The sequence below is a fragment of the Cololabis saira genome, chromosome 7, assembly GCF_033807715.1.
Source record: "Cololabis saira isolate AMF1-May2022 chromosome 7, fColSai1.1, whole genome shotgun sequence".
NCBI lineage: Eukaryota > Metazoa > Chordata > Actinopteri > Beloniformes > Belonidae > Cololabis > Cololabis saira.
This window is the reverse complement of record NC_084593.1, coordinates 31,093,039-31,116,392: the sequence shown is the minus strand read 5'-3', so window position 1 is coordinate 31,116,392 and position 23,354 is coordinate 31,093,039. Positions and strand designations below refer to the sequence as shown.

Here is a 23,354-nt window from a genome sequence, read left to right as displayed (position 1 = left end):
AGACAAAGAATTGTTGCACCCCCTCCCCACCCCAGCTATACACCACAACGTTGACTTAATGAACATATTGTGTAATGCAAATTAAATGTTATGCAGAGCTGAAGTGCATGCAACATGTTGAATTACATTAAAGCCATAATGTTTAGGACAACCAAGGGAACTGAAATTACTTAACTTGACACCCACGAGACTGAAGTGATGCAGTATTAGAAACAAGCTTGCTGCTCTTGATCTTAAATGGATTCTCAGTGTCCCACCACATTCCAGAAGACTAATTTTTGGCCATTTGACCTGAGAAACCAAGGGGAAAGAAGAGGCACACACAAACAGCAGGGCTTCTGCGAAGGACGCCAGGCGTTCAGAATTAAGCACAAGCGCGGGGATTGGTACTTCATTCAGGATGTCACACATTCACTGATGGCTTCCACATATGGCTTTGCATTCAGAGGCAGGCGAGACCGAAGAGGACAGACGAGAATGATCTGAAACAAAGAATGGTCTATACAACACACCCACCACACAATACTCAAAACGTTTTGAATTCTACTCATCTTATGGTCTTAAGATGCAAAGCAGTGGGGCCCTAAGGCCAAAGAGAAATGTGCTAGTAAAGCATTGTTACTGATGATTTTAGGTTAACATAAAGCCAGTTCCAAGATGTTGTCTACATAATTGCACAAGTTTTAATGACAAGCCAACTTCTTACTACATGCTCCGGGTTAAGAGGGCTTCAGTTGTGCTTGAACCAGGCTTGTACTGTGACTTCTGTGAAGAGAAGTGTAGGGACAAACCCAACCAAAAAACACCACAAATACTCAAGCAACACAGTTGCGCTGCATTTAAGGCCAAATATAAGCTGTACCACGCACAGCTTTCCTCAGCTACATCAATTTGGAAGTTATGCACAGTTGCGCATACGAGTGAAAGTTACAAACCTGCTACTTGCACAGTTGCGCAAGAGCCAGCAGCTGAGGGCTAATTATATGCTAGAATGCTTCAAAAACAACCTGACCCTTCTCTGTTCAATCTGCATGATCGTTGAGCTCAAAGCACAAGTTTCCTGTTGTCCAAGGTACTCTGCATTCTTCCTTTGGACTTTTCTGTGAAATCAAAGAGGTAGGAAAGAAAAAACACCCCTGTGCCCCTCCCCACAGTATCATAGAACTGACTTGTTATCCTTACCGAAATGCTTTACTGCAGATCAAGTCAAAAATCAATGAAGCTCCATCAAATCTCATCACAGAATTTAAGAAACCACTATAGTGCCATTATCAGCTTTCAAATACAAGCAAGTGGCTTTCATTGCAAAAAATGATCAGGACACCAAGTCCATTTGAGATGAGTGGCCCACTTGGGCAGATATCATTTGGCTTATCAACATCAATATTTGATGGAATCAACTTATCTGCCTTCAATTTCCACTTTGAAAAGGATGTCATTCAAGCCCAGGTCACATCCGTGCTCTACAAAGCTCCAAGCTTTAGTCACACCTGAAAAAGCACAAGAAAAGCTCCCCACAAAAGCCCCAAGGAAAGAACAAATGCATACCAAAACTAATCACAACAAGCTATGCATTTATTGTGCAAAAATTAAAATCCTTTACAGATAGTTCACTCATTGTATTATCAATACAAGGCACAGTAACTAATTGCAAAGGAATTGCAGTGGAGGCATCTAGCCAAACAATGAATGTTTAGGTAATGTAAACACATTTAGTGACCTTACGTGATGCTTGATGTGCAAGGAAACTTGTACACACAATGAGTTAGGAGAGCTCTTGATGATCTTGTGTATTGAAAGCACACAGGACACAGCACACTGAAAAAATGCAAAGGAAAAAAGCCTCTCCCACAATATAAAGCAATAAATGGCTATACAAAACATTTGTAAATTGTAAGGAATACCGAGGGACTATGAATACAATTTATGAAAGCCATTTTAAAGGAGTAACGATTAAATACCACAGGCCTGAGCATGGAGGGATTCCTTCCTGAACAGTAGAAGTGGACTTGAATGTAGATGGTGGGCCTTATACAAACATCTGCAAGAGTCAGAAGTACACAACCACCTTCCACAAAGCAACTTTAAGACAGTTACATCTAGTAAAGAAACTTGTTACCACACTCCCTCGGTAAAATGAGCTTCTCTACACCAGCAGACTATTTTTGTGGTTGCTACGCTGCATGGCAAAGTGTCCACTTGAATCTTGTTGGGGTGCGCCTGGATGTTTCCTATTCAACCCTTTGGGCAATGTGGAGCTGTGAAGTCTAGGAAGACACTGATTAAAGCCCCACAACCCGCCCTCCCACCAGGCCCCACAAAGGTTTACATGTTGAAAAATGGCATATCATTCTCTTAAATACAAAATACCTTCCTATAGTTTGTTAAACCACGGTAGGTGCACACGATCCCAATCCATAGCACTATTGTACGCAAGATGGATTCAACTTGTATTGAGGGGCTAGCTCTGGGGGGTCTTTCCATGTTCAGCTTTAGGGGTGGGCCTGTGGAAAGAAAAACTCCAGACATATTTTTAAATACCCCCCCTCCCCCTTAACCCAGAAAAATAGAACCAATACTACTTGAATGAATTTCATTTTGATGCAAAAACAAAAGGCAATGACTTTCATGTACAGGATAGTTACACCCACATGTACATATCATGCGTTAACTCACTGCATGGGTTAAGAGGTAGATGTAGCTGATCTGTACTTATCAGGCGCAGCTGAAGTACCGAAGGGTTGGAGAATACACATCAATTGGGGCCACAGACGACCATCCACTTTCACACTCCAATGCAGTAAACGACCTCTGGGGAAGACCTATCAAACAGAGAATCGCCTCTCCTTCCAGTTGGGGGGGCTACTTCTTATCGCAGGGGCAGCAGTCCAACTCAAAGGTTCCTCTCGCCAGCACACAACCAAGGCATTCACCACAGCAGACCAACAAAATCATGTAGCGCATGTCGAGATGCGATCGCGGTACAAAACGTTCTACACAGCTTGCCTGAAAAGAGGAAGAGAAAAATGTGGGAGTAATTGCAATTGATTAAAAAAAGAAAAAAAAGTTTAAATACCAAATTCCTGAAGTGTGTCACAGAGATACCTCAACCTGATATACAAACCAGAGCCCCGCTTTACAATGTGAAGCTAGACGACTGCACACCCAGTCCCACCCTCAGCATCGGCTGGCTTGCTCTGGAACCTGGTGAGCGAAGGCCTCTCTGCTACACTGCCCTGTGCCTCTGGCTCCCTCTGGTGTACCCTCGCCGACAGATGCTGCTCTCTGCTCCCTGGGACCCTCTGCTCCTGCTCCTGCCACCGCCACACCACGCCCTGTGGTCCTCTCCTGCCTGGCTCCACCCTGGTCCTGTCCGCTTGTCCCACAAGGCCTTGCTCCAGCGGTCCTGCGATCTTCAGCTAATAACTAAGTCCATTCTTCCTCACAACAGCAGAGTCCATTCCTCCCTCGATAACTCAGTCCATATCACCCCTCCCCAAAGGATGCAAAAAAAGGAGAAAAAAAAAAACCCTCCAAAGACTTATTCTATAACTTAAGCCTTTCAAAAAAAAAAAAAAAAAAAACCTTCACTGGAAACTACGCCCAGATATAATTAACGATCTGATCATTTGAGATTTGCTTCCCTCAAATTGCTTCAAGATGAAAGACTAATTTCTTTGTTTAAAAAAAAGAAAAAGAAAAAAAATTATAATTTTGGCACTCAATTAAAATGCTAAGGGGGGTAAAGACGATAGGGGCAACTAATCAGAACGGCTCACTCAGTTGCAAATGATTGCATAAGGACAAAAGATACGAGGTCACTGACCACTAAAAAAAAAAATATATATTATATATATATATAAATATTTTACACCCACACACATACTGTAGCAAACTCACCAGCCACTTTACATTTTACCCCTCGCTAGAGCCAAGATGGATCCCATTCTGCTTTCAGAACTGCGTCCATTCCTCGTGGCATTGAGTCAGGATGTGGAAACATTGCTCAGGTTTTGTTCCTTGTGTCTAGTTTTGGCCTGATTGTCCTGCTCCTGAGCCCTGTGCGGGCTCCTGCAGCTGTAGCCCATCTGCTTCAGGGTGCGCCGGGTCGTGCGCTCAGATATGGTATTCTGCGTACCTTGGTTGTAACGAACTGTGATCTGCGTGACTGTCGCTTTCCTATCCTCCTGGACCAGCCTGTCCATTCTCTTCTGACCCCTGACACCGACTAGGCACTTGCGTCCACACAACTGGCGCTCGCTAGATATCTTTCCCTTCTCAGACCACTCCCTGTAGACCCTAGAAATAGTTGTGCGTGAAAAGCCGAGTAGTTTCGCAGTTTCCGAGACACTCAGACCAATCCGCCTGGCGCCAACAATCATGCCCCTTTCTAAGTCACTTAAGTCCCCCTTCTTTCCCATTCTGATGAGTAGTTTTTAACTGTAAGTCGTCATGACAGAGACTGGTTAGTCATTTGTATGAAGCAGGTCTGCACCCACTAGTGGCCGGTGAGCGTAATTTAACTTATCGACTACAGCATTCAGGCCTACAATGAAGAGAAAAAAATAAATAAATTCAATGGTTTGAATCCATAATAACTTGCACTGACATCTGTTCGCTTAATCGTAACAAATTATCAAATATTTTTCAACGAAGGGAAAAAGCTACACCTCGCACTTCGAGGTTGACGGTCAAATGCCTCCCACACAAAGGCTGACTTCTTCAAACACGTACAATAAAACTAAAAAGAACTTCAGACCTTAAAAAAAAAATAAGCTCAACATTATATATGATTGCTACGAGTCTAAGCTTAACAGCTCAAAAATCAAGAAAACAAGATCAACTCAACCATCATCGCCACAAATCAATCGGCTTCGTAGCAGCATAGCTTGAACTGCAATGGCGTCGCTACTTTTTATACCATGTCAGTGATTCGACCCTCGGAAGCAAATATTCATCCGACAAAAAAATAGTCCCGTGCACTAAACAAAGGCAATTACAATAAAGCCTAGACATGTGTATTTGGGATCGAAACAAAAACATAATGATAGAAAACCTCCATAGATCCTTAAACAAAGTATGACACATGATTCACACCAGATCCCATTCAAAACCCCAAACAAAGAGTTATAATGGTTATCATAACTGTTAAGAAGTCATAATTTGGTATAACATCCAAACACGAAAGCAATTGAGACATGTTATATCAAAATTTAAATGTACAAGTTGTTTTAAACTGTAGATGGCATCTATAATAGGGTAGATTTGAACAGAAATTCAAATCAAAACAGCTGACGTCAGAGTAACAGCTCCGCGGAATAATCTTTGCTCGAGTGTAACAAGGTCCAGCAAACCGGATCGAACCGGAATTTGCCCTGGTTGAGGAGTCGGATCTACTTCCCTATTACTGCAATGATATGCAGTTTGTCATTAAAGAATTGTTGAAAACAGCCAACTCATCCTCTTTAACTAAAATGTCCTGTATATTAATGCGGGGTTTCTGCTGTAGTGGATGATACACTAGATACTGTAAAATCTGATATTGCTCCACACGTTTGGTGTCCCTGTTTTGTGGCCTAGGATCAAAGTCTCAGCCTCACTTACAATATAACATTACTGTTGATGTTAAGCGATACGATAGCAATGTATTAGTAAATACTGAGGGATATAACAATGAAAACTAGAAATATCCAGAAACATCCACTGCCAGAAAGAGTGTGGCTATGACATGGTGGAAAATTACCAGGCCAAAACTGAAACTAGTTTTATTTTCCAGCAGGGGGCGTAGTGAGAATACGTGCTGTGTGTCACGTAAATGTATTTTCCCCTGCTCTCTCTTTCCATCATTTTGCAGATCTTTTAGCTATTGATCATTATAAACCATAACAAGTCTGGGCAACTTCCCTTATGCAACTATGTTTATTATGGTAGCTTACAATTGATTAGAAACAGTGGGGAGGTTGGGAGTTGTCCTCTGGCTCATCCTGCCCCATTTCAACAACGATACTTCAACAAAGGAATAAAATTGATCTCTGTTATCTGATAAGCAGGGCGTAGTCTCAGCCATCCATACTGAAAAAACCAGTCCTTATGATAATCAAACCTGATGAAGTCTTTAAGTTGGCTTAAGGCCCTGCTGTGATTCACTCGGAAATCACAGACATTTTGTTGATTGATCCACATTTTGTTGGATTTGAAGGCTGTAGTAGGATAACTTTAACTGTAAAATGCAGCCATTCTGTATGTGATAATGTAATTTTATATGGCAGTTCCGATCATTTTAACTATAGCCTATGCTGTTATTGATATAACAATGCAATAGATTGATTTGATTTGATTGAATTGTTTATTTCGAACACATAAAAAAATATAAGATTTTAAAACAAATTCAAAACATACAGAAAAAAAAAGCAACAACAACAAAAACGTAATACAAACAGGGGGAAAAAAAAAACAGTGTCCGAAAAGGAGCAGGTTGAAGTAAAACTTATTTAACCCTGCCCCTTTGTTACCTTTATTATAAATTAAACATAAATATTAATAATAAATAGCTGCAATTACCTAATAGGCTACCAATTTTCCCATTAGTTGTGCCTTTGCACCTAACCAGCTAACAAACACCATATTGCCCATAAATCCTCCTCAACCAAATAACTTCCCAGAACTTCCTTTTTGTACCGTTTTTTAAATTGATTTATATTTGTACATTGCTTCAACCCATCACCCAACCCATTCCATAAATCCACTCCAACAACTGAGATACACATGCTTTTCCTTTTAGAATGAAAACATTGTTTTTTTAAATTAAATTATTAGATAATAAAATAAGTAAAATAAGTAAAGTTATAAGTAAAATATGTGATAACTCAAAGTACTCCCTTGTTCATTCACAAAAATAAAAATGGTATGACATCATTCTTCATGACTGAAACATTTACAGATCTGCATGTGGTTATGTTGCCTGTGAATGCAACTAAGCAGACATCAGCTTCACGGTCATAGGAAACCTTTTATAATCAATAGGCTACATTAGAACAGGTCCATTGATTTGAACAGTTGACATGTGGGTTTTTGAATATTTATAACAATAAATAAAAGCAAAATAACCTAAAACATCACATGAGATGACGTGATAGGAGTAAGGAATGGAAACACAAAGCATTAAGGGCAAACCTTATTCTTCAGGGTTGATTACGCCCAGTATAGATCCTCTTCCCTGGGGGTTGGGGCAGTTGCCCCCTCTTTCAGAACGATCTCTCTCTCTTTCAGCTGGTTCAATAAGCTCCCAGCTGTTTAATCAGGCATGAATCAAAGTCAAACCATCATCCAGGAATTCATACATTTCTGTTCATGAGCTGCGATGTTCATTATTCTGCAGTTGGACGCTGAGGAGACATACTTATAGATGGATGCACAATCAAACAACAGTCAACGAGGCAACAATCTGTATACTTTGAGAAATACTTGGAGAATTACATATTTTTGAGGAGACTACTGCCAGCAAACATTTTGAGGACTGAAATCCTAATGAGCTTGATTAGGATTCACATTTTTTTCCTATAATATCTCACCATTTTTGAGAGGCCAGAATGGAAGGAAACAGCAGTGTCATGGTCTTTCCACCAGATATAACAACGTAAGTTGTAGTTTAGTGAAAAAAAGAAGTTAGAAAAGATTGATTCAAAGGTCTTAGAACAGCACACTATTGATACCATTGATACCTCTTCCAACAACAACGACATTGGCAGTCTGGGAACGAGGGAAGAAACAGTTAATGGAACAGTTTTTTAAACCTGTTCATGGTGCTTTTCCACTGGATGAGATGAAGCCACAGAAAAAACACCACCATCATCACTTTGACCACCAACAAAGCACTCATTCAAACAGGTAGGACGGTTTCTCCTACTAAAAAGGATTGTGTATAGATTGGAAAGTAAGCCATGTGCATATTCTGAATGATAAATGTAGATGAAATGAGACAAGATTATGCTTGATCTAATGTATTAAGGTTACACGTGTGAATGTTTACATTTGTTTCATTTAATGTAGGTACACAAAACTCGACGACACTGACAGAAATACAGATGATAGCCAAGGGCACCGTCGCCTCCATCAACAGAATCAGTACCTCAGTGACGGTTCTCACCACGGTGCCCATTATCCTCATCAGTTTCACCAAGGTGAAGATGATGGAAAACTTTACAACAACCACACTCCTATAACTCTCTCCAGGGCGTCTTCCTCCTCCCTCTCCTCCACGTCTTCATCTTCCTCCTCCTGGTTCACGGAGGAGAGTGCAAGTGATGCCTTCTCTCTTCGTCATGCTGAGCGACCGCCACATTCCTTGTCCTGCTCCAATATCCCAGATGTGCGCAGGGTTTTCAGGGAGGATGACGGCAGTGGACCCGTTGTCTTTGCTTCTGTCAAGCACAACAAAAAAGGAAATGTTGACAGGATACATGATGGTTCACAACTTAGCCGAAAGTCTGAGTTTTCTGCCCTTAAAAGGGGTCACAGCCGGAGTGATGAAGCCCTTCTTCAGTGCATTGAAGGTGAAAGTCAATCTGAAGAATCACACAATAACTTGTACAAAACAACTAGTTTGAACAGAAGCCTGGCTTTTAGTGAGGAGAACATCCTTTTAGGGGTGCCCAGGGGTCCCAAAAGAGCAGTTTCTTCTACCCAGCTACCCAGCAAAGGGATACTCAAAAATAAGGAGAATCACAGTGACGTCCGTAAGGCTAAGTCAATGGAGGTGCTCTCTCCAAGAGTGGCCAAGGGAGAAGGTCAGAGCGGGCAGAAAGGCAAAGGGTCCGCTCTAGCTGAGCTAGAGCAGGCTCGGACAAATTTTGTGGAGGGAAAGTTACAATTCTCAGCTTTTTTAGATGAGATTACAAAACAGGTCATGAGTCCATCCGCTCTCACCATCTTGGGTGTGAACGATACATCTCCAGAGAAGACCTCTTCCTTGGGGTCGATAGCTGATCCAGTCAAGCCACAGCTTCCACCCAAAAAGCACAGAGGGGGCAGAGGTGGTGAGATGAAGCAGGCTCCGACGCAGCCCAGCAAACACATGAAAGCCTGCATCAGCTCTGGAAAACACTCGGACTGCTCCGATACTGAAAAACTGATCTCATACGCAGCTAGGAACCACCAGGGAAGCCCGCCGCCTGGTCAGTACTCCCACTCCACCGGCCACAGTCGTAAAGAAAGGAGGCCTTCACCCATCGGAGGCACCATGTTAGGGGACAGATACGGCAGATACGGCTCCCACCTTACAGATGGAACCAGCACCAGCCCCGAGCCCAGCCAACCCAAACAAAGGCACCACCGCAAACACAACCAACACCCGCACAGCCAGCACTTCCCTCAACAGATGCATCTAGAACCTGAGATCCAAGGGCCAAGCAACTCCCCTCCAGCCTCAGTCCAGGGTGCAGGAACAGGCTTTGGATCTGAGTCCTCATCCACAAAATCGGACTCATCCAGGACCAGAGAAACGCCCTCCACATCTGCCAGTCACAGCTCTGAGCAGAGCGGCAGACAGCATTCCCAGTATATGGGGGTCTCTAAACAGCACAGGGTAAGTTTACATTTCTACACCTTCCTAATAAAAAATTATCATATCAAACAGAAAAGACAGAAGCAGTGTCGTGAAATACAACAAAAATACCTCAAATTGGGCTATTTTAGTATGGAAGCACTTATTAAAACACAATTTATTTTGAAAATATATAATAATAATCCAAGTTTTCATTTATAGGAGTTTATTTTAAATAATAAGCTTGTTCTCGTCACAGGCTCATGGGAAAGGACTCATTGTAAGTGGCAGATATTAACAGAATGTAATGTATGGTAGCCAACTATCATATTTACATCCTCACTTTACAAACAATATATAACAAATTGATGGTGAAACAAGGCTCCAGCTGAAATGATCTGAGTAATGACACTAATGGATTGCTAACTAAAACAAACTGTGTTAAAATACGCAGTTAGGTAATTCAAAATCAGGTATTACTTTCATCAATTTTATAAATGTAACATGTAGTAAAACATAATACAATCAAATAGGTGATTTATTTTGTTAAACATAGGGTAAAAGTAGTCACTGATTAATCTCTGGAGTATGTAGCACTGCAGTGAGGTAATGACATTCCTGCATAGAAAGAAGGGAATGGACACAGGGTTGCTCCTCTTTTGCAGAGGCAGGGTAGCTGAGTCACAGGCTGTGTGGGATGTTTCATACACTCCGCAGTGAGAGCTGAGTCATTGTTTGGCAATGCAGCAGATCCTGTGATTTTAGGGGAAATTGCTTTCAAAACCACCTGATGAACCCCTTTTTCTTTTGTTTTGTTTGTCCTTAAGGCTTTGGCCTTCTTGTTCTCCAAACTATGTGCACTGTATTAGAAAAAGAATCAATCCAGTGAGACAAATGTGAAATAGTAGCTCACACTAAAAATGTCAGCTTGTGCTGTCTGGATAAGAGCTGGCATCAGGTTGCTCTTATATAAGAATCTGCTCACACTCGCCCTCATATGTATTAATGAACCCCATTATGTTACATAAGGTTACCTTTTTCCATTCACGCTGGCTTCAGCGGGTTATTTTGGTTTCGTAAAGTCGCATACATGCTCACATGGAAAGGGGGGAAATCATGGTAATGTTTAGCACCACAGAACAAATTGATTTCAGTAGACTGGTCTGGCATAAATCAATAGCTAATGGATTTGCAGCTTGTCCTGGATACACAATGTGCTGGGTCAGGCACACCATGTATCGTGTGCCTTTATTTCTCCTGGTATCTTCATTATTTTTCTATCCTTTAAATAAAGCTTTGTTCTGTGCCTCATCTCCATACAGATTAACAGACTACATCCTTTGATTTGTTTTGTTTTCTAAATGGCTATAAAACATCAGTTTTATTGGCAGATTCTTATTAGGACAATATTTAGACATTAATGTGTTCGTCTCTGCTTGGAATCTTCTCAAATCCTCTGGAATTCAAATGACGCATTACTGATTGTTGGATTGAGGTGCTGATGATAGTCCATTACTGCATTAGAGAGTCACTGTGCTTAGTCATCATGTAATGTTAGTGTCATTAGAGTACAAAATTAAATGGTATGTGCACAGTTCAGTTAACCACAGTATATTTCCTGCTACTACCTTGACAATGTTGTCTTGTTCTTATTCTAGGACATTTTGTATGATGCTGGACACCTTCAGTAAGTATCTTTTGACCCCTGTCTCTCTTTTTAGTAGTTTTTCCTGCTCAAACAAGCCTCCTGTCTCCTTACACACTTGTTCAAATAGGATGAGATGTTGTCATGGAAATTATTTATGTAACTAGTTCCATGTTGTCAGTACTGTGAACACGTGAGTGGGAAAGAGCCGTGATGGAGCGAAAACCAATATTTAAGAACTGTTTCATAATATTTCCATAACTATGAACATGCATTTTTCACATTAACATGTTGGCCCAAAATCATTGTATAGGCATAAATCACTTTTTTTTTTAAATAGTGTTGCATGTGGATTGATGCAAATGCTTGCAGCCAACAGTATGTATATTGATGGATAGATTATAATAAAAAAACTGATGTTTAACTTTGATAAAACATCTGTTTTATATTTTCTCTTGTTTTGAGTCTTTTCTAAGGTTAACCTCCTTTGAAGAAGAACTATTACCATTTAATGAAGCAGAGAGTGCCATGGGCTTAAGCAGAAATGTTCCTGATGTTCTGTTATATTGCCTTGCTCCATCTTAATTCTTTTATTTAGGGTTCAGTTGCTCATATCAAATTTTATTTTACTTTATAAAAACCTTTGCGTTAAGTCAAATAGTCAAATACAGTAATATCTAATGTACAAGATTATGGAAGAGGTCCATTTTATCGATTACCAATCTCCGTAGAGAAAGCTGTAATCCTTAGATTAATGAAACAAAAACTGCCACTGGCATTCTGAATTAAAAAAGCCCTTGTACATGAACACTGCTATACAAATAAACTTGTTTAGCCTTGCCTATATAGTCAGTGTTCATGCAAATGGAAAAGTTTATTTTCATGATAGAGGCATTCAATTTAGGCAATGGGTTTAAAACACGATGACCTATAAAACAAATGGAGTGCAGTGTTCTATTTTTAAAAAAAAATCTAATTGTAACATTATTTTTCTGTGTTTGTTTGTTTTTTGCCGACAAGTACCAAAACAATAAATATCTCTGGTGATGAGTTAGGCTATGACCCCATCATCCAGTGGTGATCATTCATCGTCCCTAACTCTGTGTTCAGGGCGCTGCAGGAGGAGAATGCTGATCTTCACCAGAACTTGCTCCAGACGGTAGTTTGCATTGAGAGCTTGGAGGCAGAACTGCACAGGACCAGGGAGGAGCTCAGCCATGTCAAGGAGAAGTACAAAAGGTTTGTTGCCTTTAACAGCACAGATGGCTCTTGTTTCTACACTATTCCTTGTGTGCAGAATGTGGATAAAAACTTGAGTCTTCAATATAAATCACTTCAATATGTAACATAATTTGACATTAGTTTTTGGATAGCAAGTCCTGATATGAGAGAGAGTTGCTGCAATCTGTGCACATATTCATCAGGTCAACCTATGGCTCCCTACAGGTCAGCTTGTATGGATCATTTCATTAATGGGCCATTCAGGATCAGTACACTGATACAAATATTGTGCTTGATCTACTTAAAAACAATAAGTCAACTTTTTGCATGAGGTTATTATGTAGATCAAGAAAGACTAGTCCTTGTATAAACTACTTAATTTTATGTATGTAAATAATACATTTTGCAAGTACAGTCAACTTAATTGGTAATAAGTTTACTTTATTTATCAAAATTAAGTTGACTGTAAAAAGAAAAAAAAGAAAAAAGGGGGAAAAAAGAAAAAAGAAGAAAAAAGAGAAAAAAAGGAAAAAAATAAAAAAAGGAAAAAAGAGAAAAAAAGGAAAAAAGAAAAAAAATTTAAAAAAAGAAAAAAAAATTAAGCTGACTTTACTTGTATATTAATTTTGTATATACTAAAAATTGAGTAGTTTATACAAAGACTAGTCGCCTTAATTTTTTTTAAAGTAGATCAAGCAAGATATTTTTTACAGTGGTGTTCTACTTAATAAAGCATGTTTCATCTAAACGTTGGTCAATCTGCCCAGTAGATTTAAAATTGTTAAAGGAAAAGTAAATACAACAAGATCATTGCTTGTTTGTGTGTAAATGAAAAGATTGCCTGGGATTACATAAATACTGCTTGTTAAGGAAAAAATGCACTATGTCGGTATTTTTTTGAACAAATGCAGATTAAGTTCAAAACTATATGTATTCATGTAAAGCAACAAACTTCATTTTTAATTGTTAATATCACAGATTTAAGTAGCCTGTTATATTTACACGCGCTTAGATGTATTTTTTTCAGTGCATGAGCGATACCTTTGTTCATGTGACTCATTTTGCCCAACCAGCTAACTGAGACATGTTGAGGCAAGCTTCCTAGCCTTATCTGGCCTGGCCTAAAACTCTTATAGAGCAACTGCTCTTGCTCATCAGGCGCATACCTAACATTCCTCAACAGGCCCAGCAGATGGAGAGAATGGTCGCCTGTCTCTGGGCTCCAGCAGGGTGTCAGCTGACGCAGATTCACTGGGAGAGCTTTGTTAAACACTTGTGTCCACAAAACAGCTGTCATTAATGATCCTTAAAGATAACACGATGCATTAAGAGTGGTTTAAGAATGCCTTTCTTTTTTTCTTCTTCATGTATTTAATTTAGTCTTCTGCAGACACACAGTGGAACCAAACAAGCCAATAACCTACTGGGGGAGCACCTGCACATAGCGGTGAGAAAATGGAAACGAGGATGGGGGATGTGATGATCAAAAGATTATTGTTTTCATAAATGTAATTTTTTGTTCGTGTGTGCCTGCAGTCGGAGAGCTTGAGCAGCGAAAGGAAGTACCTAATAGATCGGGTGTCCCAGCTGAACTCGGAGCTGGAGGACGCCAACAGAACCATCGCCGCCCTGGAGAACATTAATGTGAGCACACCGCCATCTAGTGGACACCAATGCACATTTTCACATGCAGAAAAAAAGGAATATGTGACCTAAAATAGTCCTCACGGTGTACATTTTAGAATAAAATGGACAAAATTAACCAAGAGAGTTTGTTTTATATCTTAGAACAATTGGAGAGATCTCATAATACATCTGCAATTTTGCAGTGTCCTTGACAATAAATAATAGTCAAGTCAAGTCAAATTTATTTATAAAGCACATTTCACATTATGAGCATGGACTCATTGTGCTCAAAAATACATAAACAAACAAACAAACAAACAAAATTACAAAACAAAAAAGTTTAAAATGAATAATAATAGTGCAATGTTTCCCCTTAGATACAATACTAATTTAAATCACTTATTTATTTACTTAAATTTCTCAGTGTAATCCCGTTTCCATTTACCTAACACTGCGTACTTCACAAAGATATGTTTACTTTACTCTGACAATTCTCAAATATGAAATACACTACTCAAAACACCAGATTTGCACATTGACATTTAGAGAAATTCAGAGAAACGGAATATAGTCAGCCCAAATTTAAATAATATAGGCTGTGTAACTGTGTATCAGTGCAGTAAAATATGCAAACCTGTAATAAAATGAGACCGGTGTGGAGATTGAGAACTTTTAAGGGCAAATGTTATGCTTCAGGGGACTTTCCATTCCTTCAGGGGCTACCTTTGCGTTGTAAATGCATGCACATCGATTGCAGTTACAACACTTAGAAGTCCACACTAAAGCTATCCTCCCCCACAGATCTCCCTGAAGTTCCTATTGGCTGTTAGAGTAAGGGTCTAGTCTTTTATTTACTAAGCAGCTGCCTGCAGCAACACCATTTTTGACCAGTCAGCTGACCAATCAGAGCACACTGGACCTTTCATGAGGGAGGCTGTAAAGGCACTGGGATTGTGTTTCAAACAAAGATCAAATGAGCTGCTGCAGCAAAATACAATATGTGAAAAAAAACCCAAACACAAACCAAAATAGAAAATACGCAAAAACATGCATTTTAGAATAGTTATCAACTCAGTAACCTGTATTTCACTTTAAAGTGACAAACATTTATTTTGTTATACATTTATTGTTAAGAATTTAACTTTTGTGCATCAAAAACGACACAAATGCAACTACAGTATGTCAAGATTGAAGTTTGGAGTCCAAGAGAGTGGTTCTTTCCCAGAGAAGAAATTGCTCTTAAAAAGCCTGTTTGTTCCAAGCATTTGTCTTGTTTTTCAGTAATGTGACCATGAAACATATTTGCATAATATTTTCCTAAAAGATGAGAACAACACATCTGGGTACTGGACCTTCGCACAATGTCCCTCCCCTTTTCTTTTGGGTAACAACTAATCAAATGTGACTGGCAGTAAATCCAACTTTTGATGATTTAATTTACTATTATAAAGTTGTTAAATAGGACTCCAGTGCTGCATTGTAGCTATTTGGTTCCTAATTCAGGCACCAAGGAGGATTGTCCATTCACTCTGCCTATCAAAGTGGATGAATGATGCCAAGTGGTCAGAGGTAGATGGTCTCCGAATCTATTATTACCTTATTGAATCTCCAGGTGATGTCCTTTCATTTAGGCACATTTGACAACTACGACTTTCAAAATCAGAGCCAATTACCTATTTCTTTTGTTGTTGTTTTTTTGTAATAATTAACTTGTAACTTGTGTGATGAAGTTATTACCATGTAATGCATCAACCGTCTGTTGATTGCCAACTGGCCTGGTTCCATGGTTTCATATTTTCATCTTCTCTATGGTTTGTTCCAGGCCACATATCTCTCCTTTTGTTGTCTTCCTTTCTTTGAGAAAGTTAACAAAAATGCAGATGAGGATATATTTATTGATCCATTCATTTATTTATTCACTCCTTATGCATCATTTGATGAGACAAAGCGGCTTTATGGCATGGTGCTGCTCATGTTTCCACTATGCCAGGGATGTGATGTATCACTATTTCTCATCTATTTGTGGTTTGGCACATCCTGAGCAAAAAAGTAAATAGCTGTCTGGTAATCTACCATTTTATGAAGAATAACTGCCCAATCAAAGCAGACCAATAGTTTCAGGACAGGACCGCAAAGAGAAGGGGGAAAAAATGTATCGCTGAGGAGGCAGTGAAAAGTTTTTTCTGTTGTTGTTTTTCTTTCTTTCTTTTTCTTTTTTAATTTTATTTGAGAGGGACCATGTGCAATTAAACACATACATGTAAACATTTGATGCATTGCACCAGAGTTAGCCTTAGGCTAGCCTTAGGCCAGAGTTAGCCTTAGGCATCAAACATCAACCATCAAGGTTAGAGGGTATGGCAGCATGCACAGCATACAGCAATACACCCATACACATACACACCTTCTCAGCCCCATTGGGAGGTGAAAGTGACTGGAGGAAAAAGTAATGTTATTCACTAGCAAGTTAGTGGGTGCATTGTTGTGATAGTTTTAAATGTTTTTTTATATTAGCTTTAAAGGCACCAAGCAAGTCACAGGTTTTTATGTTGTCTGGGATTGTGTTCCATTGTGCGACAGCTTTAACAGAAAAGGCTGCCTGTCCAAATGCTGAATAGTGAAAGAGTTCAGTGCAGCTGTGTACAGAAGCTATTCTAGTGGACCTTACAGAGCCAGAGCTAGGGTCTACGATCTTGAGTTTTTAAAAAAAAAAGACACCTACTCCCCAAGCATTTCCCGGTCCCGGTCGTGGAACACTGGACCTGCTCTATACCCTCCGCAGGGTGCTTGAGGGTTCATGGGAATTTGCCCAAACAGTCTACATGTGCTTTGTGGATCTGGAGAAGGCATTTGACCGTGTCCCTCGTGCCATTCTGTGGGGGGTGCTGAGTGAGTATGGAGTCCGGGGCCCTCTACTAAGGGCTGTCCGGTCTCTGTATGATCGGAGCAGGACTCTGGTTCGCATTGCCGGCAGTAAGTCAGACTTGTTCCCGGTGCATGTTGGACTCCGGCAGCGCTACCCTTTGTCACCGGTCCTGTTCATAATTTTTATGGACAGGATTTCTAGGCGTAGCCAGGGGCTGGAGGGGTTCCGGTTTGGGAACCACAGGATTTCATCTCTGCTTTTTGCAGATGGTGTTGTCCTGTTGGCTTTATCGGACCGGGACCTTCAGCATGTGCTGGGGCGGTTTGAGGCCGAGTGCGATGCGGCAGGGATGAGAATCAGCACCTCCAAAACCGAGGCCATGGTTCTCCATCGGGAAAGGGTAGCGTGCCTTCTCCGGGTGGGTGGAGAAGTCCTGCCTCAGGTGGAGGAGTTCAAGAATCTCGAGGTCTTGTTCACGAGTGAGGGAACGATGGAGCGGGAGATTGACAGACGGATCGTTGCAGCGTCGCAGTTATGCGGTCGATGTACCGGACCGTCGTGGTGAAGAAGGAGCTGAGTCGAAAGGCGAAGCTCTCGATTTACCGGTCAATCTACGCCCCTACCCTCACCTATGGTCATGAACTTTGGGTAGTGACCGAAAGGACAAGATCGCGGATACAAGCGGCGGAGATGAGTTTCCTCCGCAGGGTGGCTGGACGCTCCCTTAGAGATAGGGTGAGCAGTTCGGTCACCCGGGAGGAGCTCGGAGTCGAGCCGCTACTCCTCCACATTGAGAGGAGTCAGCTGAGGTGGCTTGGGCATCTGTACCGGATCCTCCCTAGGGAGGTGTTCCAGGCATGTCCCTCCGGGAGGAGACCCTGGGGAAGACCCAGGACACGCTGGAGAGACTATGTCTCTCGGCTGGCCTGGGAACGCCTCGGACTCCCCTCGGAAGAGCTGGAGGAAGTGTCTGGGGTGAATGAAGTCTGGGCATCTCTGTTGAGACTGCTGCCCCCGCGACCCGGGAATGGATAAGCAGCGGACGATGGATGGTGGATGGATGGACCTACTCCCCACACAAACTCCCTCCCCCCTGTGCTCTGCCTCACATGAAGCTCCCGCCTCCGACACCCCCCCTCTGGTACGGGAGCCAGCAGGACCAAAAACAAGCGGCGCCTTTGCTGAAGCGCCGCTTTGGCAAATGCTTTCGCTCAATATGTCCTTCGTGTTGCCGTACTTTGGGAGGCGGGGAGTAGGGTGAGGACTGTCCAATCACTCACATTCAAGCAGATTGACCAATAGTTCGGGCCGAATGGCGCCTATTGGTTGACTTCTTTGCAGGATTACAGCAGATAGAAGAAATATTTTCTTTTGGTTCTTTTTGCTAATCATATTTCATAGGTAACACTATTGGGCCATAACAACCTTATAAATGATTTTGATAAAAATGTACAATATGTAAAATCGTAGACCCTAGCTTTAAGTAAACATAATATGATTTATTTGAAGTTGGTAATTTAGTACTTGAACATCAAGCAGCAAAAGTAGGAACGCCATTCATACATGATGCATACTCAAAAAAAAAGTGTGGGGAGAAAAGTGTGTGACTTGAGTCAGTGTCAGTCAGTCTTGTCAATTGTAAACAAATTTGGGTGCAAGAGAATAAATGTTCTTTGAGGACAAAGAATGTGCACGTCAAGGCTCCTATTGTATTACCACGTAGTATTTTGCAAGTTCAAGAGAGCTGACATATTGGGTGGGAAGGTATTTTTAGAATTACAGCTTATGTTGATCCGCAGATAAAACACTGACATGGAGAAGCAGTTAGCAGTAAAAAAAGCATGATGTAACACAAGGCTATCTGCTAAGCAGTCATGTCCAAATCAACGTCCATGTCATGAGACATTTGTCGACTGTGGGGGAGGAGATGTTTGTCTGCGACTGCAGTCACAGCAAGTGACTGATGTTTCAGAGATAAGCATATGTTTTAAAGTAAATGCACCATAGAAACCACAAAAATTGTCAAAAAAAAAGGAGATTGTTTTAAGAGTTCAGACTTGATGTGTGTGTTTTATGTCTCTCCCTCAGGTACCATGCTTGATAAAGGAGCTACTGGGGAAGCAATTTGACTCAGCTGAGGCCGTACAGAAGTTTCTCACAACTTCCTCTGCAACTAGTCATTTCCAGCAAACAGATGGTCAGTCCCACTCTCCCAATGCAGAGGAAGTGGCGCATGATTGGCTGACCAAATCTGAGGCAGGTGCGCAGAGGGCCACAGCATTCATGCCATTTAAACAGGGTCTGCCAGCAAATAAAAATGAGGCCAGTCTCTCAGGCCAGCATGAGTCGAGCCCACCTTTCTCTGTGGCAGACATCAGTGCTGCTATCTATAAGAAGATGGCAGCCAGTTATGCTGCCAGACCACAACCTGTTTACCCCGAAAGCCAGCAGCAGTTGTCCCTGGGCACTAACCACGCAGACACCCCTCCTGACCCCCAGCATGCCCATGTGGGTGGCAGCAGTTGGGGAGGGAGGGATGGGTTAAAGGTGCTGCTTTTGGAGCAAGATACTGGAGATGTGAATGCCATGTCAGCCCAGCAGATCCTGGATGATTTTATGCAGCATCTGCAGACACACAAGGAGGCCGTTGGAGGGAAAGAGCAGCAGAGTGGGCAGGAGTGGGGCAGTGGGGTGGAGCAAGCAGGAAAAGCAGACTGAAATGGCCACCTGAGGACATATGTATTTTGTCATGTGTTTCATGAATACTTGTCAGCTGAAATCAATGTTTAAGATACTCTGGCTGAAAAAACTGGCGTTTTCTTCTTTTCTATCCAGGGCATTATTGTAGTTATCCATGTAAAAAGAATAGAACTGAAAAGCATTGTGTTGAAACCTGAAACCTGCCAAAATGAGTTCAGAGTGAATCATTTTCACACGGAAAAAAGACAAACATGCCCACTGAAAGAAAAACTTTGCATCAGTAGTTGCACCAATGAATCAAGTACAATGATATTTTTATTAAGGATTACAATGTATGCTTATATGTATTTATTATGAAAGTGGTGTTTCCCCCAAAACAGTATCATGAAATACCTGTGACATAGGTTAGAGAGTAACTATTGGGTCTCAAATTATATATTTTTTTGTTTAATAGGAAAAGGATGAAAAACAAACAAACAAACAAACAAACAAACAAACAAACAAACAAACAAACAAACAAAAAAATAATAATATTAGGTAGAGGTTAACTCTGTATTATTAGCAGCTGCTTTGGACCCCCAGGATGCATTAAAAAACCAAAACATAAAATTAAAGAATGTACTAAAAACTAAAAAAGTATGGTTTAATAGCAGACTGACGAATGAAACAAATACCTTTTAACAGTTTGCTTACCTCTTGAAATAAGGCAGCTTTATTACAAGAGGCTCTTGTAACATTAAAATCTAAAAACGACTTTTCCAGCATTTCAACCAGGGATACTGACCTTATGCCCATGTTCATAGAAATAACTTTGTGTTCATGTTTCCACTGCAGATATGAGAAAATAAACTTCCATCCATCCATCCATCCATCCATCCATCCATCCATCCATCCATCCATCCATCCATCCATCCATCCATCCATCCATCCATCCATCCATCCATCCATCCATCCATCCATCCATCCATCCATCCATCCATCCATCCATCCATCCATCCATCCATCCATCAGGTCAGGCAGGGTTACACCCTGGACAGGTCACCAGTCTATTGCAGGACCAGACAACCACACGCTCACACTCAACTCTTAGGGTCATTTTTGAACTGCAAATTAACCCAACATGCATGTTTTTGGATTGTGGAAGGAAAATTGGTACCCAATATCCCTCAAATAATATTAGCTATAATAATAAATTATTTTATCTAATCAGATCATTTTAAAATGTTCTCCTATATTCCATGCAATGAATATTTGATTTCATTGAGCGTTCAAAATCTTGTGTAAATATGTAACAATTTTGTATTTATGTGTATACAGTATGTCATTCATAAAACACCCTAACCCTTTCTTTCTGAAGGAATTTGCAGTAGAAGTTTTGTGCTGATGTAGTTTTGTAAAATATGAAGTTCGAATACAAAGTTGTAGGCAAAGTGGTTTTAGGTATTCCGATAATGTGTAATAAAACAGCAGAAATCAAAATAATGTTATTTTAGCCTATGTTACCTATAGTGTCTCTCTGGAGTTGGTCATTGTCATCCCTGTAGTCTGTGCTAGTTCAGCTCTTCTAACAGTAAAGATAATTATGTGCCATATTTCCAAATATGCAAACATCCTTTAATGTTATACTTGTGATTTTAGAACTGCTCATCTTATATGTTGGTGAACCAAAGACAATTTTCCATGTACAATAAAGAATTATTCTATTCTATTCTATTCTATTCTATTCTATTCTATTCTATTCTATTCTATTCTATTCTATTCTATTCTATTCTATTCTGTTCTGTTCTGTTCTATTCTGTTCTATTCTATTTTATTCTATTCTATTCTTTGCAGATAGTTAATTCACCCATTCATTTGTTTGTTATCTGTGACTTCTCCCTCCTTTTTGGTTTGTCAGCTTCACACACTTCGGCCCGATGCAACAAATGTGTACTTTATTTTCCAAGTCTCATGTGATGCTCATGTCACATCACGATTTTTAAAATGATTGAAAAGCTAAGTGAGAAAAGTGGTAAATGATGCAAACTTAATAAATAAAATCCCAATGTTTCACCTCTAGAGTGGTTTGTATTTAATGTTTCTATTACTTTTTTCCATATCTTTTTTCCAAAGCAGATTTGGTGTTTTTTGATGCAGAAAACACTCCAGTTTTCAAATGTTTGGAACTGCTTGTTCCAGCTCAGGGTCGCGGGGTCTGCTGGAGCCTATTCCAGCTCTTTTTGGGTGAAAGGCAAGGGTACATCTTGCATAGGTCGTCAATCCATCACAATCTAAGCATTATAAAGTTAAAGTCAAAACTTCAAGTGACCTTTGGAAAAATAATGTGTTCATTTTAAATGTGATACTCATAGCGAGTTTAAAACAACTTGAGACAGGCATTTCCATCTCCTTTTCTTTTCACAACACGGGAACATTTGGAAACTACTAATACCAACAGATGTAGTTGGGAAGGTAATTTGTTTTCCACACTGGCTGGATACAAGAGATCAACTACTTAAAGGTTTGGGGAATCCACTGACATGCTTTTGTAGCATTGTGTTACACAACAAGGGGCAATTTTGATTTGTGAGGGTTAAATCGGCTTCTCACGTCACTTTCATTGACCTTAGCTAAACTCTGAGCCAGATAAAGCAGCAGAACCTTTTGACCTTTTATGTATTTTCTTTGCATTGCCATTTTTACGTTTACCTAGCAGATGCAGCAATAAATGTAACTTAATGAGAGCAGTTTTCAGTAGTTTTTGAACCCTTACAGCCCACAGAATCATTTCTTTTTTCATTAGGGCCTGAACATCTCCTACACTTACAGATATTTTTTACATATTCTCCGATACGTTAGATGGTAATATGTACAGCAAAGGATGAAATCACAAAACCTTATTCTGAAACGGTTGAAGTTTATCTTTTTTAAAAGCTGATGAGCAAATTGTTATGATGTAATCTACCAACTTATTTGTTTTCAGGAACATTGTGATGGTTTTGTCATTCTCTGAGGCTGGCTGGTCATTGTTGAGCTACATGTGTGCAAACTCCGCCACGTCAGGTCTAAAGGGGTTTGTTTATGGCAGATCGAACACATATCTCTGTCTGTTACACTGCTTAAAAACATCATTGTAAATGTGATGATGTGGTATTCAGTAGAATGTGATATATTTGTGGAAGAACATTCATGGCTCGTAAAGCTGAAGGTGTAAGTGTTTTTAAAGCTGTTAACAAGAGAAGGGCTTCAGACTAACGGCAGGTCTGATTCAAGCTGTCATAACTGCTTATAATAACAGCTTAATCCTATTGATCCAACACCGCCAGCCTCTCTTACTGGTGCATTGTATTTATAATCCGCTACAAGTATAACTCCTGTCTTACTTTCACTCTGCATGAACAAGCCTCCATCTATCCATTCCCAACACATTACCTCAGTTCTGTCTTTTTCTGTTGCAAAATCTGAGAGCTGCATTACGTATAATAATCACGTGCAGTGCTGTCACAATTCTGGGTTAAGATGAAAAATGAAGATGCAATGATAAATAGCTGTGTTTTTGAGTCATTGTAGTGCTAAAACTCACATAACTGCAGGTTTCAATTTGAACATTACACAAAGTAGTTTGGTCAGAGGTGGGTTAAGGTGTGTCTAATTGAGTATTTGGTTGGGTTGAGGTTGAAATAAAAGATAAATAAAAGTAACCAGTAGCATTTTGCTCTGTACGAATTGATCTCCACATTTTCAAATTTGATTATATTCCCTGCAACAATGTGTTT

The 23,354-nt window shown here is 40.3% G+C and overlaps 2 protein-coding genes across 5 annotated transcripts; one reads left to right on the top strand and one right to left on the bottom strand.

Annotated features, from left to right (window-relative positions):
* Nucleotides 1–1,554: 1,554 nt before the first annotated feature.
* Nucleotides 1,555–4,903, bottom strand: si:ch211-276i12.9 (uncharacterized protein LOC103908774 homolog). Its single transcript, XM_061725587.1, has one exon. The coding sequence runs from the start codon at nucleotides 4,419–4,421 to the stop codon at nucleotides 3,987–3,989; it is 435 nt and encodes a 144-aa protein (XP_061581571.1). The 5' UTR covers nucleotides 4,422–4,903; the 3' UTR covers nucleotides 1,555–3,986.
* Nucleotides 4,904–7,389: 2,486 nt separating this feature from the next.
* Nucleotides 7,390–21,646, top strand: si:ch211-276i12.4 (filaggrin). Of its 4 annotated transcripts, none has more exons than XM_061725585.1 (8): nucleotides 7,390–7,887; nucleotides 8,050–8,552; nucleotides 9,144–9,583; nucleotides 11,200–11,228; nucleotides 12,297–12,425; nucleotides 13,788–13,854; nucleotides 13,944–14,051; nucleotides 18,988–21,646. In XM_061725585.1, exons 1-8 carry the CDS (start codon nucleotides 7,775–7,777, stop codon nucleotides 19,615–19,617), a joined length of 2,019 nt encoding a protein of 672 aa, XP_061581569.1. In that variant the 5' UTR covers nucleotides 7,390–7,774; the 3' UTR covers nucleotides 19,618–21,646. The 4 variants fall into 4 exon arrangements, with proteins under 4 accessions (XP_061581569.1, XP_061581568.1, XP_061581567.1 ...); XM_061725584.1 differs by having other exon boundaries at nucleotides 8,050–9,583; nucleotides 18,988–19,096; nucleotides 20,434–21,646; XM_061725583.1 differs by having other exon boundaries at nucleotides 8,050–9,583; nucleotides 18,988–19,159; nucleotides 20,434–21,646.
* Nucleotides 21,647–23,354: the final 1,708 nt, after the last annotated feature.